Consider the following 18,262-nt stretch of genomic DNA (forward strand, 5'->3'; position numbering starts at 1 on the left):
GTTCTGGAACAGCTTTTCCTCAAAACTAGAGAATGACATATGGATTGTATATCAAAGCCTAATCCTATAACATTACATTATGACGTTAAAATTGGCTTGATATTATAGTTGCATAAACTAGCAACCTTGAACCATACAATGAGCATTCTCTCTTTTCCATTTGTTATGCTGGTAATGGACTATAGAGATATTTTATGGTCACTGGCCTCCTCCCAATGTCCTCATGCCTTCATTACTTAACATAAAGCATTGAGATTTATTACAGACCCTCAGTCAGGGTGACTGCCCTGCCTATTTGACTGGTACATTTAATTTATTGGTGCATATCTATGAGATCTTTGTTAGTTTGCATCCTGTTTGTGCTAATAGTATTTTCTTGACACTATTGTTTGTGGTCTCAAGATTTGTTCAATCTGTCTCTAAGGAACAAGCAGAGTAAGGTACTACTCCAATACATTAATATCTGGATCCTCTTAATGTAATTTACAGCACAGTATTTTACAGTTGAATGGTTCAGCGTCTCAAGGAAAAATATAAAATCAGATTTAGTAAGGTCTTTTTGTAGGTTTAATTTATCCTTTAATATTTATATTCTTCTGTAAAAGAACATTTGACAGTGACATTTTGGAGATTTGTGTTTTTTGCTCAGAGTTAAGTTACAGAAGATACAGTAAATACCACTATCATATCTGTATGCTAAATATGAAGCTAATGCCAGCAGCCAATTAGTGTTGTTTAGAACAAAGACTGGAAACGGGGAAACTGGTTCCAGTGTCTGGAACCTGGATCTTTCCAAAGTTATAAAAAAATCCAATGGCCAGCACTTTAAAGCTAATTATTCACATGTTTGGTCATTTGTGCAAGAATGTAAAAATGTAAACCATATTTAAAAAAACAGCACTAACTAATCCTAAAACCCACAACTTGTTGTTTTTGTTGTTACCTTTGGACAGATCCAGGCTAGGTGTTTCCCCCTCTATTCTGTACATGCTACATCTATTGCATGTTTGTCTGTCCTGTAAGAGGGATCCCTCATTGTTGCTCTTCCTGAGTTGTTTTGGGCAGTCCTTATCAGAATTTTGGGTCTAAGGAGAGATGGTGCTGGTATGCTGTAGTTTGTAAAGCCCCTTAATTGTTTGTGATATGTGAAATTGGGCTATATAAATAAAATAGACCTGACTTGACTTGATTAGGGGTGGATGGGATATGGCTGGGTTGGAAGCAATAATGAATATTCAAGCACAGTATTTCATGTTGATATAATAAATATTGAATTGAAAATAGCTTAGGGATGTAGTTAGTTTTGACACTCCTGGTCTCACTCCAGGAGGCTGCAGTTTAAAACAGTCTTTATTTAGATAATAAATGATAATATATGAACCATGGTGCTGTAATTGCAAGACAAACTGTTTTATTGTATTTTTATGACTCCATTTCTACTCTTTATTAGTATGAACAAAATTCAGTTAGTGATTTTCTGCGTGTAGTCTGGATGAAGATGCACAGAGCCTCGTGAGTGTTGCACACAGGCCTATCTGAATTCTTGATAGGTTTACGTTGCCGCTGTCCGTATGGCTCGATCAGATGGAGAACTATGTTGGGGAATGCATGGTTCAGCGGGTTAGCATCCTTTGTCATATGGTGATCTGAGATCTGTTAGTGTGTGACATGAACTGAGTTGTGCCTGTAGACAAGAACACTCACCCTGCGGTAGAGGAGGGAGCTTGTACAGCTGTAGGGGTTGAGGAGGAAAAGGTATCATGCTCTGCATGAGTTTAATATCTGATGTCAGCGTGCATTTTAGGACATAAACGTGTGTGTGTCTGTGTGTGTGTGTGTGATGTATCATGTTGTGTTGTATACCTGGAAGAGCAGGAAGTGAAGTGAACATATTAACTGCTGATGATATGCATATACTGTATGAGAAAAAGAAACATTACATACAGTAAGTCTCTTTACAGCACAGATAAACTAAGATGAGTCAGAGATATTTATGGTCATCCCCAAAGGCCTGTTTCCTCACTCTCTTTATCTCTCTCCCTCTTTCTCTTTCTGCTCACAGTTTAACATGCTGATCATTGAATAAATTACTGCTTAATTGAGAGGGAATGGTTATCATTTGCTATTATATTTAACATGCTTTTATGAACCAGGAAGTGGCAATTTGCATAGATTTACTTTGCCTTGGAAAGCTAAAATTGTTCTGACAATACATTATTTGCTGGTTTCAGTATCTTTACAATTATTACTCAATTGCGGCTATAGACCACACAGGAGAAAACATCTTTTTTTAAATCTGATTTTACATAGAAAATATGTCGACGTCTTGGTACTTCTTTTATAGATCTTTGCATATATAGGCATATAAGGCATATAAAATGATAATAATAAACAAATAATTTGTTCTTTTTAACCACCTAACTGCAGCCTTATTTACACCAACAGATTACTGCAGCAGCAGTTTACTGTCGGCCCTTTTGGTTTGTTATGCCTCTAAAATTGTTCGCTTGTCTCTCTGCCACTTCCATCCTCTTATGAATCGTTCTGTTCTCTCTGCTCCCTACGGCCCGAGCTTGCTCCGTCATAGTGGCAGCAGCCTTAAGCTTAACTCAACCTTTTACTTCAGTAACAAAGAGGCCCATGTCCCTTATTGTGGGCTAAGTGCTTCTCACAAGCTGCAGTAAACTGTTGGGAACGAGCCCCGCAGCCCACAGTGCTCTTGCATTTATGGTGCCCACAGAGCAGGGGATTAAGTACTCCCTCAGGCAGAAAAGGTTATTATGTATATAACAATATACATGTGTATGTGTATTCTGTATTGTGTATGATAAGAACCCAATGGGCATCGTATGTGAAAAGCTAAATGATGGACAGATGTTATGAATACCAGCCCTTGTGCAGCGTTTACGTGGACCTGCCTCATGCATTAAGGATGAAGACGGCCTCTCTGTGGTTTCGTGTCTCCAGGGAGGTCCCAGGACTGTCCTAAACAGCTGAATCACCCTGTTGGTGGTTGTTCACCACCAGCATCCCACATACCTCACTGCACTAACATGCACAAACCACCTTTATCTAGCTATGTGTGCCTCCCAATCGACCTCAGCCTGATGGCTTGATGTTCCTGTGTTCTCTCTGTGTCTTTGAAACAGCTGGAGAAGGGCACAATGCTGAGTTACATCACTGGTTCTACATATCCTCTGAAATATTTTACTTAAAGTGTGTTTGTCCCTTTTTTAACCTCTCTCGGACACATTCATGCATCGGTCAGCGAGTTTTCTGACTGATTGTTCAGCCTTGTAAATGGGTGTTTTCATCCATTTGGTGCCGTTTTCTCCTTATTTTATGTCATTGCCTTTTTCTCTTCCACAAAGGCACAATACTGAGTTGCAAGAGATAACTGACTAACAACACCTATGCAAAGCTAAGCAATTTTTTACCTTAATATGTTATATAATATTATGTTCAATTAATATTCCAAGCTAATGAAAAAAGGTTTTGTTTTGTTATTTTTGAATTACAAGTCCAGATTTCTGACTAGCTTTTTCCTGTCATGTAGACTCAGAGGGTACATGCATGTCATTGGTCAGCTGTCTGTCCACTGGATTCTTTGTGGTGTATTCAATGGCAAAACACTGAATATATCTTGTAAGTTATTGGACTGAGAGGTTGGTTTGGTGTGTCAGGGCCTTACAGTAACACTTAAATCATAACGCCAAACAGTCTTACTAAATAAAAATGTTCTTAAAACTCCTAACGTTCTTGTGCAACCAGGGCCAGGTTTATGATACAAAAAGTTGCTTTGTCTTTACTTTATTGAGCACATTCCTGAATTGAAATGTTCACATAAGATTTCTTTCTTCTCCGTCTGTTTCTGAGACATTTAAAATGTGTTCTCTTTTTTTCTGTGTGTCTGCAGGAAACAGTTGAGTATGCCTTCCTCATCATTTTCACAATTGAGACCTTTCTGAAGATTATCGCTTATGGTCTGGTGATGCACCAGAATGCGTATGTGCGAAACGGTTGGAACATGCTGGATTTCGTCATTGTCGTCATAGGGTAAGTCCTCGAGCTCAGTTATTTCAATTGATTTATTTTACAGTCGCGAGGTTTTGGTATTTGGGGTTTGGATTTGCACTTTGATCTCAGTTTGACAGTTGCAGTTTACAGTGTTTCTGAGAGAGTCAGTGTTAAAGTTAAAGTTGCTTAAGCCTCTGCTCCAAGTGCTAATAGAGACCCTCATACACCCACAGTATATGACCCAGAAAAGACAGAGAGAATAAATCAGAGCTTTACCACCACTGGAGTGAGTCACCATCTCTCCATACTTCATCTCTTCTCCAACACTCCCTCCCATTTTCTCTTTCCTCTCCTCTCACTGTCTGTCTTTCGCTCACACTCTCCCATCCTACTCCGGGTTTGTCTCTGTAGCACTTTCCTATACTTCCTTCCCTTCCATTTTGATCTCTCAAATGGTTGTACACCTTGCTTTACACTTTCCCACCTCACTCTGCCCTCATTCCTATCTCCTGCATACTCTCCTCTAGTTATCTTCATCCTTATCACAGCTTATCTTTTTTCTCCTCCATCTTCCTTCCTCTTTCTCTCCTCTAGCACACACAGTCCAGTGGATAGCTGGGTCAGATCTCAGCCAGTATGCGGCATGCAGGGTTGATCTGCCATGCAGTCAAATGCAAAGACCCCTGCTCACACTATGAAGAGTGACTGTTGCTGCTAAATCACTGAAATGACACTAAAATAAGACTTGCCAACCTCCGATGTCAAAATATCACTGTGTCAACGTGGCTCTGAAAGGGCTATATAAATTCATGTCAAAGGTCAAAGTTCAGGCCACTTCACAACCGGCTTCAATACGTTTGTGTGATTTGTATTTATAGATTACAGCAGGTCATGTCATGGTTTAATAGAGGTTAGAAAAATTTGTAGCTGCTTGAAGCTTCAGCTGTGCTTGGTGGAGGGTTTTACATGTATTTTTTTCATTCAACCATGCTTCATAGGAAGGAAAGTGTTGAAAAATATCAAAGGCTTCTGAGATATAATGTTACAGTGAAAAGCATATTTTATCTGACTAGTGCAGTGCTTGTTCAAAACGTGCCTGATTGGAATAGGCTGATTGCTTGGCCTCTCTTTTCAAGAACCGCTCATCCAAACCACTTCACACTCACACTTCCGTGGGTCCTGAGCAGTACACCTGCCATGACATACTTGTGTCCCCTAGCAATCCTAGAGTATGCATGTGATTTGTATGTAAATGCTCACAATATTTTATAGCCTCATCTGTTGTTGAATATACATATATATATATATGATTGATTGCTATATAGCAATCAATAAATCAAATTCTCTGAAGGAAAAAAAAACATCCAGTATCTGTGGCTGTTGCAGGACTATAATAAGTGAGGCTAATTCATTCATTCTAGCAGGAAGTTGAAGGACATACAGACAGACAGCAAACACAGACAACTTCAGAACAAAACAGGAAAAAAGGCAAGACACAGATACATGTAGTAAACAGACAAAGCACACATAGACAAACTGTAACTTGACACAGACAGGCGCCGAACACACTACGATAAAAATACAGAAACAGATGAGGACACGGACAAGACAGACCAACAAGCGGACCAGGATGAAAGAAACAGAAAAACCCAACTGAAAACAACAAACCAGTAACCCAATCTAAGAACCCAGACACAGAGCCAAAACACAGAACAAGGACTACACACCAAGACATGAGGATAGGGGACTAGCAGGGACACATAAAATCACCACATGTGATTTGTAGTAAATGGGCTAAAACATTTTAAACCTCTTTGAATGAGGAGGAGACAGTTATCCAGTTTGACCAGTAAAGAAACCTGAACACTTTTATGAAAGCGGTTCTCCTCAAGTAAATTCAGTACAAATGTGTCGATATGTGAAGGATGGTTTTCTTCTGAAGATGACTGGATGAGTAATGAAACCCCAGTGGCAGGCGGTCAGTCTTACAGCTGTGACTCAGTAGAACATAAGTCTGAGCAGGCTGCGCTTATAGGCCCTCAGAACTCCTTCCAGCCCCTATCGGCAGCTTCATTCACTTTAGTCCACAGCTTTGATGTGATGTGTCGAGATGATTTCCCCTCATGGCTAGGTGAGGAATGTCTAACTGACTGTAATGAAGTGTCCTCTCTCATGGTGAGAGATTCATTCACTGCCGATTTCACTGTGTTACTGCAGTAGGAAATAGGTCTTCTGCTACATTTATCTGCAATATACGTACGTGCAGTTAGAACAAATTTAATTTATTTTACTTTTGTCAGGTCTTAAATACATACTATGATTATATGGAACCTACTAGTTCAGGTTTTATACGATCTATTAACAATAATGGTGCATTGTATTTAATATACTGTATGTGTAGGACTCTTATTAATCCCACTGTATCCTGGTGATGTCAGTATGGTTTGTGGGTGGCTGTAAAGTAAACTGATGCAGCATTTTACATTATAGTTTCACAGCTAAATGATACTTCAACAACGGAAAAATAAAAGGCTCTCTGCCAGGAAAGAGCTTTCAGGGTGACATGTCTAAGAATGGTTTAGGCTGTGGTAGGCTATTCCTAGTTCATTTAAAAAAAAATTTGTATCGGGACTTTGTTGTTAGGTTTGTTGTTTGTTGAGAACCAAGAGCAGACAAAGACACACAAAAGCAAGAAACAGAGGTTGTCGGCAGAGAGTACGTTATCACATGACACATTTTTCTAACATTAACTTAGCCATCCTTATTAGCTAGACTCCTCAACATTTTTGAAGGTGGATCTCCAACATTGACAGCGTTATGTTGGACAGATTTGTGCAGCGGTGTTCATGATTCTAAGCATTCAATTCACACACGGTCCATTGTCAATGTGTTTGCATGGGAGAGACAGAGAGACAGAGAAAGACCCAGCAAGAGGAGGTGCTGAGCGAAAATAGGCCAATGCCCTGCGCACAGCTCTGTGATCAAATACGATTTTACCCATTTTAAATAGCTGAAAATCAATATGTGGCGGTCAGCGTTGATAATGTTGCGGCCCGCCACAAATAAATCAATGCGTGGGAAATACTGGTATTGTAATCATGTCCCTGAATAACATTAGCCTATTGATGTGTGAGATTGATTGATCTGAGGATAAATGACATATTTTTACTAAAGTCCATTTCTGAATAGAATGACTTAATGTTTGAATTAATTATTCACTATCATGACTTGATATTAACATATACTTAGCTTGTAGGTTCAACACCATTCACTCATTATTACCTGGTGCTTGTTTTTCAAACTAAGAAAACTATCAACATTAACCACAGAGTAACCACAACTTTTCAGCTGTCAGGAAGAGTGCTGGAAGAGTCCACAAAATTATGATGGATGATACAATGCAATCTGCTGTGTGTTCTGTTTAGTGCTTGGCCTCTGAAATTGTGTCCTAGTAAGACAGTGAAATTAATTAATGACAGTATTTGATGATTGATAGACAGCATTGCAGTCGGACACAATCGGTGTAAATGTTATGATGCTGAACCTAATTTATGTAAAAATACATGCAACAAATTATTATTTTCATGAAGGATTTATCTGCTGATGTCCAGAGCCAAAGGTGGAAATTGCACATTCAGATTACTATCGTATATGACAAATAAAAGCATCTAATCCTCACATTTGGAGTCTGAAACTTCCTTGAAGATGTACTATAACAATTAATCAGTTACCAAAATAGTAATTTCCTGTCTTTCACCTAATCAATCAATCGTCTAATTATTTAAGCTCTTCTGATATTAGATAAGGAACCTCTGGAGCATATAATATGTGGTAGTTCAGACGCAAACCCGTTATTGTGTGCTGTACAGCATGTTTTCCCTGGCGGACTAATAGTGTGAGGTTCTTTCTTTGCTTTCTGACAGACTCTTCAGTGTTGTCTTGGAGCTTTTGACCAAAGAGGAGAAGTCGGAAGGCGAAGGAGATACTAACCATCCGTCAATGCACGGACATGGGGGAAAACCAGGTGGATTTGACGTTAAAGCCCTTCGAGCCTTCCGTGTATTGCGACCCCTGCGGCTGGTCTCAGGAGTACCCAGTAAGTAGTGAGAACTGCAGAGCTTCATATACCAACACACAGTCGACCCATGTTAACTTAGTGTAACCCAATACATACGAGTTGCCAAACATTTTCTGTATATGTTGTATAATGGTCGAGTCCTTATAAGTCCCAGTGGATTGTAGGTTACACGTGATGAGTCCAGATGGTCTGTGTACCATGCCTAAGGACTGTTCAAAAACATCTATTCATCATCTACATCAACGCCCTAGAGTCATGGGCTCTGGCTGTAAAATAAACATCTCAGAGCAGACACTTCTGACATATTTATGAACTATATGGGGTTGTAGATGTACTGAATTATAGATGGAATTTGTATCAAATTTGTAGAAAAAAAATCCATTTCCTAAAAACACACAGTAGTCTACAGTATAATCGTCACATACTGTACTGTTATGTTCACTTCTGTATGTTGATAAACAACATTTTAATGCTTTTATATCCTCAGCCCTCAGCCATAATGTGAACCATCATGACTTACATACATGCAACAGTTTGTAAAATACAGTTATTACTGTTACTCTTTTAAATGAGTAAATGTCCAATTACCTGCATTCTTAACTTAACCGTTTAAAAGTCAAGATCAAGATAATGCAGGATGCAAACACCATCCATCTGGAAACACAAGAGTTAATATTTTTGCAATAGTAGGGATGTAGACTGGTAGCAACTGATGTTTGTTGCTGTATGTTCTTACTTTTCATTCATTCACACACCTGTGTACAGAAAAGCGTCATATAATGTGTTTATTTCTTCCTTGTCCAGGTTTACAGGTGGTGTTGAACTCCATCATTAAAGCCATGGTCCCTCTCCTTCACATTGCCCTCCTGGTTTTGTTTGTCATTATCATCTATGCTATTATTGGCCTGGAGCTTTTCATCGGTAAAATGCACGCAACCTGCTTTATTCCTGGTACAGGTAGGCCATCTTGATTGTCTTTCTTTACATATAATATTAAACCATATTTGTAGTCTATACATCTTGTATTTTGCATGCTGTAACAAGCAGCTACTATTAAGCTATTTTATGTATACTGACCTTAAAGATACTATTAATGTCATTGTATTTTAACCAATAGCAACATGAATTTCAACTTAATTCTAAGGTCCCAGAGAACAGCAGCTTACTCCTTGCAGATGAGAAGTGAGGTGGTCACATTACGCTACATGAAAAAAACCTCCACCTCTCTTGAAACTATTTGTCCTCCAGGTCAACCTTTGTTTAAAGTTTAGATAGTGTACGGTGCCTTTTTTCCTGTGTTGATTGTTTCTGCTGACAAGTAATTTAAGAATATCTTGCTGAATGGGACATAACAGGTCATTTTTATCTTTGTAGTCTTGCTCAAATGTTAAATAATTATGGGCCATACATTTGTAGGCCATATATAACAATAAATTGTAAAGATGGGTTGGAGTTGTCTGGTCCACGTTCTATAGTTTGGGAACCCTGTTTGAAATCATTCATTATTTCTAATGCAGTCATTTTTAGCAATTACTTAACACATTCTGATGATTACAAACACTGTTTTTCCCTCTCACTCTCTGTAGATGTGATAGCAGAAGAGGAATCAGCTCCATGTGCAATCTCAGGGCATGGGCGCCAATGCCCCGTCAATGTCAGCGAGTGCAGGGAAGGCTGGCAAGGTCCCAACGGTGGCATCACCAACTTTGACAACTTCCTGTTTGCCATGCTAACTGTGTTTCAGTGTATCACCATGGAGGGCTGGACGGACGTGCTGTATTGGGTGAGTTTCTCGCTCTGCCCTCCCAGTATCCTGTGATTGTCTCACGCCTTCATCTGAAATGTCTGCTCAGATCAGACACACAACAGTAATGTGAGTGACATTCTGATGATGAAGCTGCTGATAATTTCCCGAGGCAGCTCTTATCACTCTGATGATTGATTGACTAAATGATTAAATGCACTCAACAACTCACAATGACAATATGATGCTATCCTGGCACTTTAGTATTCCTGCAAGCTCGCTATTTTTCTTCATCTGAAGAAGAGGCAACCTTTGTTCTGTTCTTCTTTTCTGGCAGTTTTTAACTTTAACACTCTCTTTCACCCTTTCCTTTCTCTCTTCCCACTCCTCTCCTTCCTCTGTGGTGCTTGTTCCTCCAGATGAACGATGCTATGGGCTTAGAGCTTCCATGGGTGTACTTTGTCAGTCTTGTGATCTTCGGCTCCTTTTTCGTGCTTAACCTGGTTTTGGGTGTGTTGAGCGGGTAAGCACCTTCCTCTCTTTGCAGACAGAGACCCTCTGCTTGATTTCAGGTCTGAGGTTCTCTGTTCTACTATGTGTTACTCTCTGTTAACCGGCTACTTTTGGCTCCTGTAGGTCAATGACGCCATCGGATGGGAAACACCTTGGATTTATTTTGTTAGCCTGATCATACTGGGCTCCTTTTTCGTGTTAAACCTTGTATTAGGTGTGCTAAGTGGGTAAGAGGCAACTTTTGCAGTGGTTTTGGTCTGCAGTGTACAAGGCATGTATGCAGTGGTTTGTTGTGCACCCTGGCAGTGCTTGATATGTTTGGGAAATAGTGTTAGCCTATAAATGAATATATTCTATGCTGCAGATTCTGGATGTAAGCCACTCAAATGCACAGATCCTGACAGCCTTCGTACAAAAAATTTATATATTAAACCCGTGGTTGGTTATTCAGCGTTAGGACCTAAAGATAAATGTACATTCATTCTAGGCATTCTTCTATGTCCTCTGTTGGCGTCAAACTATCACGTCCTTCCCACGGCAACTGCAAAGTGAGCGTTTCCTCCCCATCCTGAACACCACCCAACCTCCTGAGAGAGAAATTAATCGTATTCCTCGCCCTTCACTCCCTCTGCGCTCCTAAGCTCTCTCAAACCCCAGTTTGCTTTCCCAGCTCTGTGGAGTGGGGGTGGGGTATTACAGTAGAATTAACTCTGGATGGTTGACCAGCCAGCAAAGCCTGATTTAAAAAAAAAAAAAAGCCAACAAGTTTAATATAATCATCAACTCGGACAAACTTGCAGCCTTGTCGGCTGCTTTAGATTGGTATAAATTATTATCTCCATCCATTCAGATCTCTATCAGTCTTTTTCTAAATGCAGTTACAAATGCTGCTTTACCCTCTCACCGTCAGGCACCTTTGTTTTGACCTTTTTAATTATCATAGCTAAAATACATATTTTTCTCAGTAATGACAATATCCAACCATACACTGAATACATGTTCCTCCTGTCTTTTCAATCCCTACATATAGTAGTTTCCACAGTCAATGTTTTACATAATTTATGAATTTAGATGCCATGCAAATGTTGAGTGTCTCTTGAAACCATCTGTCTACCTAAATTGCCTTTTCTGTATGATTAAGATGCTCGCCTGAAGGATAAGCTACTGTACTGTCGGGCTCTAAATATAGTGCTGTTGTCTTTCAAAGGTATACATCTCCCTCCAGTGGCTAGGGTTCACAAAAACACACAAGGCATTGAGAAGTGATTGAAATATTTAAATATGTTGAATACAATATGGACAAAGACAATATATAGGAAATACATAAATCTTCATTTGGTGCAGTGGAAATGCCCTATTTTTGATGATTAAGTATTATTTCCATTTGATTTGATTTGCTGTGAAAGACAATTTCTCTTTTTGTGTGTGTGTGTGTTTTTGGTCATTTATGCACTCCGGTGTATTTGTATGTGTTTGCGTGTTTTTGTGTATCTGTGGTTCTGCAAACCCAGAGAGTTCTCCAAGGAGAGAGAAAAGGCCAAAGCCCGTGGAGACTTCCAGAAGCTGCGTGAGAAGCAGCAGCTAGAGGAAGATCTCAAGGGTTACTTGGACTGGATCACTCAGGCTGAAGACATCGACCCCGACAACGAGGATGAGGCCGATGAGGAGAGCAAACGCAACCGTAAGCACCGTCTCCTGCTCCCTCTGTCATGCAGCTAAGAGTGATGCTGCGCTGGCATCACAAGCACCATTCAGTACAGCAAATCTGTTCCTGCCATTAAGTAAAATGTCCATTAGTATTTATTATTGTTGGCTTGAGAGGGCTGTGATTTCTGCCAGAGTTTGTACAGAAATCTATAATGTGTCATAGGGGGAGTTTTGTAAAAAAAAAAAATCCTTTAAAAGAAGTGGATTAGGTAATAGATCATTTCTCTCTAGAGAAGGAACATTTATCCCATAACACCGTTTGAAACAGAATGGTTGCTTTTTCTTGCATTCCTGTGTCCATTTTGGTGTAAAGTGCTTTATTTATCTTACTGCCCCAGATAACTGGTCAATCACGTTGAGACATATGTGGCACAGATACAGACAGTGTTAATTATGGACAAAGAGCCATCAATCTAAAACACCACATTCAAGTTCTCTTCTTTCAGCACTACAATTTTCCAACAACTTTTTGCAATCATGCAGGAAGAAACCCACCAGAGGAGAGCACTTCAGCTTTCTCCACCATCAGTAGCATCAATAGTTCATATAGTCCAGTTCATGCAAATCTTCTGTGGGTCTAATAAAGCTTTTCAAAAATCATTTTGGGAATTGTAGGAAATCACTAACTGAAGCAGAAATAGATCACGCAGATTGATCAAACGTGGTGGCAAGTAAAAGGTCTGTTACTCTACAGTAATTGCAAAATATCTCTTGGGATGTCTTGAACATTGCAGATTGACACAGTTTAATAATGTTTGATGATGGAAATTTTCCTTAAAGGACCAGTGTTTAAGATTTCTGAGGATCTGTTAGATGAATATGGCAGAAATGTAATATAACATATGTAAGTATGTTTTCAGTAGTGTAAAATCATTTGAAAATAAGAATCATTTTGTTTTTGTTACCTTAGAATGAGTCCTTTATATCTACAGAGGGAGCGGGTCCTCTTCCATGGAGTCTGCCATGTTGCACCAGTGCCGTGTTTCTACAGTAGCCCAGAATGGACAAACCAAACACTGGCTCAAGAGAGGGCCTTTTGCTTTTGTCGCGCATTTTGTGGCCAACACATGTTCTCCTACACGCTTGGAAGGGGAGGGTTGGGTGAGGGGTATTCAGTGGGTTGCAATCTGCAGCCTCACCGCTAGATGCCACTAAATCCTGCACACTGGTCCTTTCATAATGCAAAATTATCGGCGGTATATCTTTGCCATACACAGATGCAGACACAAACACATAGATACATACCTGCATGTAAAGATGTACTGAGAAAGAGATCTTTCCCTAGAGGTGTTTCATGTAAACACATAAAGGGTGTTTGAAGCATAGATGTACAGAGCCTTTTTATCTTCACGCTCAATGTATGTTACTGATGGAAGTGGAGCACCCTGCGAGTGAAAAAGGAAAAAAAAATATATTACTTGAGCAGTAGAAAAACTCTTAATCCAAATCCTCTTTATATAAGCAGCACACATGGAACTGCCGCTGATTCATCTTATAGTTTGAGCAGAGGATCTCTATTTTTTTGCACTTTGTATGCTCATTACGATCCCCCCCCCCCCATTTTTTGATGTACTCTGTCCATTTCCTGATGACTCTCCCACCTGTCTTTCCCTCCTTATGCTTCATGTATAAAGTTAGACGTTTTCTCTGCATTTTACTGAGGCAACATAACGTTGCAGCTAACATTTACCATAAAGTGACAGGCACCTAGTTAAAGCTGTGGAGCCTCTGTGTTACGAGGAGGCAGGTCCATACTGCTTTCTTCAACATCCATCCTGGCTTTTGGTGTCTGTCGACGATACAAGAGGCCCTACTAACATGTTAACATGCAAATGCTTTAATTTGCACTGTAACATGTTAGTGCAGGGCCTCATCACCTGCAGGCGCTTCCAGTGACTGACAGCTCTCCATGTTGTTCCTCTGCCCTCCTCAGAGGCCCTCTGGCGCCTGCTGCTCTTGTCATTGTTATTGTGTGATATTGATATTTTGAATACTGTTGTTGTCCTGTGGTGCTTGTCTGCTCTGACCCATTTTGATAGCAGCCCATTCTCGCCCCCCATGTCCCTCTGCTGTGCCATTGTGTCTGAATGCATGGACTTGCATGCATTACACATGAAGGGGTGACTCTGGCTGACCTTATTGAGAAGAAGAAAGGAAGGTTTGGGTGGTTCAGCCAGTCGTCCGACACTCATGGTAAATCCTGTGGTTTCCCTCCAGTGTTCTCTAGCTCTTGTGTGTGTGTGCGTGCGTGTGTGTGTGTGTGCGTGTGTGCGTGTGCGTGTGTGTGTGTGTTTGTGTGTGTGTGTGTGTGCGTGTGTGCGCGTGTGAGTTGATGCTCAAATGAATCTGATACTAAATAAATCAGACCATACTATCTGCTGCTTCCTTCTTCTCTCACAAATTAAAATGGTAAGAGTTGAATTAACAACAAAGTTATGAACAGGCAGAAAAGCATTCAACACAACATACTACTAATAAAATACATCTACTTTACATCCATCTGTCAGTAAAGAATCATAGTTATTTACAAATTATTTACTATTAATAAATGATCTATGCATATATTATGGGTGAATAGTTTGGTACTATTAAGAAAATTAAACAAGTAAGCAGCAGTGGCTTTATCATTGTGTGTTGTGTGTGTGGGTGTGTGGCCTAATGCAATACCTCATCACTTTGTGTTTTACTATTGTGCTAAACCCGTCGTGTCCGAGCATCACAGCCTTTTTCACTTTTCCTGCCTGTCTTGTTTTTTTCAAAGGTCTACTGGTTCTAAATTTTTACAAAAAGCAGATCATTAACACAGTCAATTAGTCTGATAGGGAGTAGAAATACAGCTGCCTTTAATAGCAGGCAGGCCCCGTTTCCTTCCCAAGTCCCATTTCAAAAGCAGGGGCTCAGTATGAATAGAGGAAACAGGGCTAAACCCAGATCACTACTCCAGCAGTCAGCACTATTTTCAGAGCTGAGAGCTGTCCGACCACTCAGGAATCAAAGCCAACATGTCTACATAAGCTAAGAAGCAGAACACACCACATTCCCTCATATGAGTTAAAGCACCGAGACGTTTCACACAGTTAATCATCGTCTGTCTGCACCGACAGCCTTTCCAAAGCGCTGGCTGTACTTTGAGTGTAGCATTTCAGAGACAGCTCTAAGAGCTCTGTCCTTCTCGGTCTGCTCCCTTCTTCCCCTCTGATCCTTATTGTCTGCATCAGTCAGCCCTTGTAGAGCAGCTGTCCACTCGCCTGTCCCATGTCAGCTCCCTTTCAGCACTTGGTAAATGATACTAATGATGGCAGTGATGCACACCACAGCACACTTAGCCCCTGCCTCCCGATGAGGTCCAAAGTTTTTTAGCTTTTATCAGAAATGCCTGATGTGATGCAGGCGGTCTCCATCTTATTTCTTGTCACACTTCTTCCCCCTGGGATGCAATGCACTGTGTCTATCTGAACAATCTTGTGCATGTGATTATTTTTTTGTAAACGTCTGCTCCATTTGCTGCTGCAGCGAGCGTTCCAGCCAGCGAAACAGAATCTGTGAACACCGAGAATCAAAACGGGGAGGATGAAAAGACGCCATGCTGCGGACCTCTGTGGTGAGAACGTACTGCATTTGGCACAACAAACCTTTTCAGAAACATGACAGTATAACAGTGTAATTACTTTAAATAACAGTACATCAGATCATTGATAAAACAGTCTCTCACGTCACACGCTCTCAGCAACAAACAGCCGTCCCCACATTTTACCCTCTAAGTGCTACTTTCTTTAAAAATGGTCAGGTGGTTAAATGCAAACAACTCACTTACTTTATAAACTTTAGAATGTCTTCCTGCCCTGTAATGCTAGTGACTTTTACAGTTTGGCACATTCTTATTATCCAACAATGCTCCTAACACGTCTCTGCCACAACCTGCTTTTGTTAACATGGTCTAATTCTTCTTTCTTTCAGTCAAAAAATTTCAAAGTCAAAGTTCAGGTCAGTATATTTGTAGGTCTGTGTCTCTGCATGACGCATATCGCTGTTACTGTGAGGCCTATGCCTGCATTAAATTATACGGATGTTTTATTTGTGCTTGGCTTTCATTTTACTGTATTTAAATGAGACTTTGCCGCAGATGATAAATCAACAGCTTTTATAAAGTCAGCATGTACCATAAGGTATTTTTAGAGAATAGTCTTACGCAGTATTTTTCAGCTAATTTACTATACAGTGTGACTTGCAAAAAATATATATTGATGCAGTTCTCCCGTGGCCCCTCCCCCCCCACTCCTCTGCATTCTTTTTACAAATTTTAAAGTATAATAGTGATTTCCTTAATAATGTATTCTATTGTTTAGATGCTATAATCTATGTGACCAGATCCTGTTCTGTTTTAAGTCAATTTATAAGCAAAGTGAGTCCCACTGCTCTTTACACTTATGTTGCTTTCTCTCCCTGCAGTCGGCGCTGGCGCCGCTGGAACAGGTTCTGCCGCAGGAAGTGCAGGTTGGCTGTCAAATCGGTGCCTTTCTATTGGCTGGTCATCATCCTGGTGTTCCTCAACACTCTCACCATATCATCAGAGCATTACAACCAGCCTATGTGGCTGACACAAGTGCAGGGTACGAAAACCACTACAGTACACATCTGAGTCTTATCAAAAGAAATTTGTTATCACTTTGCCTCATTGGCCTATTTTGTTGGTTCTTTAGTTAGTTAGTAGGAAATATCAAACAAATTTCAATAAAAATAGGTAGACATTTAAATCACAATTTTAAAGTATTTCTTAATATTGCATAATGATAATGATAATTTTCTCTAAAATTAATTCATTTATTTGAATTAAATGTATTGTGTCTCTAGTTAACATTTAATATATTTTTTATTTAGTTTTATTTATATTTTATCTCAAAATGCTAAATCTCTGCACTCTCTATTATGTGTCACCCTAAACAGGTTATCTTTCTCTCCATTTATTTGTGTTTTTTTAACAGTCAGTCTTTTTCTCTGGGTTTCAGATGTGGCCAACAAGGTGCTGCTAGCCCTGTTCACATGTGAAATGTTGGTGAAGATGTACAGTCTCGGGCTACAGGCCTATTTTGTTTCACTGTTCAACCGCTTTGACTGCTTTGTGGTGTGCGGAGGAATCACTGAAACCATTCTGGTCGAGCTGGAAATCATGTCTCCCCTCGGTATCTCTGTGTTCCGCTGTGTCCGCCTGCTGAGGATCTTCAAGGTCACACGGTAAGACTGTTACCATGCTGTGTGTGTGTGTGTGTTTGTGTGTGTCTAGTATATGTGGGGTGTTCAATGAATCACCTTTCTCTCCATCTCTCTACTGCCCCTCAATTCTTTATAGTCACTGGCAGTCTCTAAGTAATCTGGTGGCATCTCTGCTCAACTCCATGAAGTCCATTGCTTCCCTGCTGCTGCTGCTCTTCCTCTTCATCATTATCTTCTCCCTGCTGGGCATGCAAGTGTTTGGTGGAAAGTTCAACTTTGACGAGACCCAGACCAAGAGGAGTACCTTTGACAACTTTCCCCAAGCCCTTCTCACAGTGTTTCAGGTACTGTACACCACGGTCACAATATAAGCATTTGTTTATTGGTGTATTTAGTGCATATTATGCACCATATACACCAATAACCAAGCTGATGGCAATTAGCAATAAAGAGTGCGAATGCTAAATGCTAAATCAAATTATATATTATGTTCTTTTTCAGATCCTGACCGGAGAAGACTGGAACGCTGTTATGTATGACGGGATCATGGCGTATGGAGGCCCTTCCTCTTCTGGGATGATCGTGTGCTTTTACTTCATCATCCTTTTCATCTGCGGAAACTGTATCCTCTGCCACTGATGCAAACACACCTGGAACTGATGAAGCAGCAAATATTCGAGTTAATCTACATTCATCTCATACACATACATATACATATGTGTGCTTTTACAGAGATAGTTGTCCTTTACTGAACACTTTACTCAGATATACTCCTAAATGTCTTCTTGGCTATCGCTGTGGACAACTTGGCCGATGCAGAGTCTCTCAACACGGATGAAGGAGACAAGAAAGGGTGACAGCTTGAGCTCCTATGATGTCTCTCTGTGATAAATATTATTCTAAATGTTAAATGATCAGCCGTATGCTCAAACTGTACTTTATTATTCATTACAGGGACAAAAAGGAGGATGATAAAGATGACAAGGTATCCT

At 40.1% G+C, this 18,262-nt stretch overlaps 1 protein-coding gene across 1 annotated transcript in view; it reads left to right on the plus strand.

Annotated features, from left to right (window-relative positions):
• Positions 1-18,262, plus strand: part of cacna1da (calcium channel, voltage-dependent, L type, alpha 1D subunit, a) — a 67,274-nt gene that overhangs the window by 22,622 nt on the left and 26,390 nt on the right. The window contains exons 4-18 of the mRNA XM_038697627.1: positions 3,917-4,056; positions 7,941-8,113; positions 8,900-9,052; positions 9,682-9,878; positions 10,259-10,362; positions 11,864-12,033; positions 14,178-14,252; positions 15,573-15,660; positions 16,017-16,043; positions 16,509-16,669; positions 17,066-17,291; positions 17,407-17,614; positions 17,772-17,892; positions 18,036-18,123; positions 18,225-18,255. Coding sequence (XP_038553555.1) covers positions 3,917-4,056; positions 7,941-8,113; positions 8,900-9,052; positions 9,682-9,878; positions 10,259-10,362; positions 11,864-12,033; positions 14,178-14,252; positions 15,573-15,660; positions 16,017-16,043; positions 16,509-16,669; positions 17,066-17,291; positions 17,407-17,614; positions 17,772-17,892; positions 18,036-18,123; positions 18,225-18,255 — 1,962 coding nt within the window. The remainder of the gene's footprint in view (positions 1-3,916; positions 4,057-7,940; positions 8,114-8,899; positions 9,053-9,681; positions 9,879-10,258; positions 10,363-11,863; positions 12,034-14,177; positions 14,253-15,572; positions 15,661-16,016; positions 16,044-16,508; positions 16,670-17,065; positions 17,292-17,406; positions 17,615-17,771; positions 17,893-18,035; positions 18,124-18,224; positions 18,256-18,262) is intronic.

The sequence above is a fragment of the Micropterus salmoides genome, unplaced genomic scaffold (genome assembly GCF_014851395.1).
Source record: "Micropterus salmoides isolate LMB-PRFRI ecotype aquatic unplaced genomic scaffold, ASM1485139v1 Ms_hic_scaffold_4, whole genome shotgun sequence".
Taxonomy (NCBI): Eukaryota; Metazoa; Chordata; class Actinopteri; order Centrarchiformes; family Centrarchidae; genus Micropterus; species Micropterus salmoides.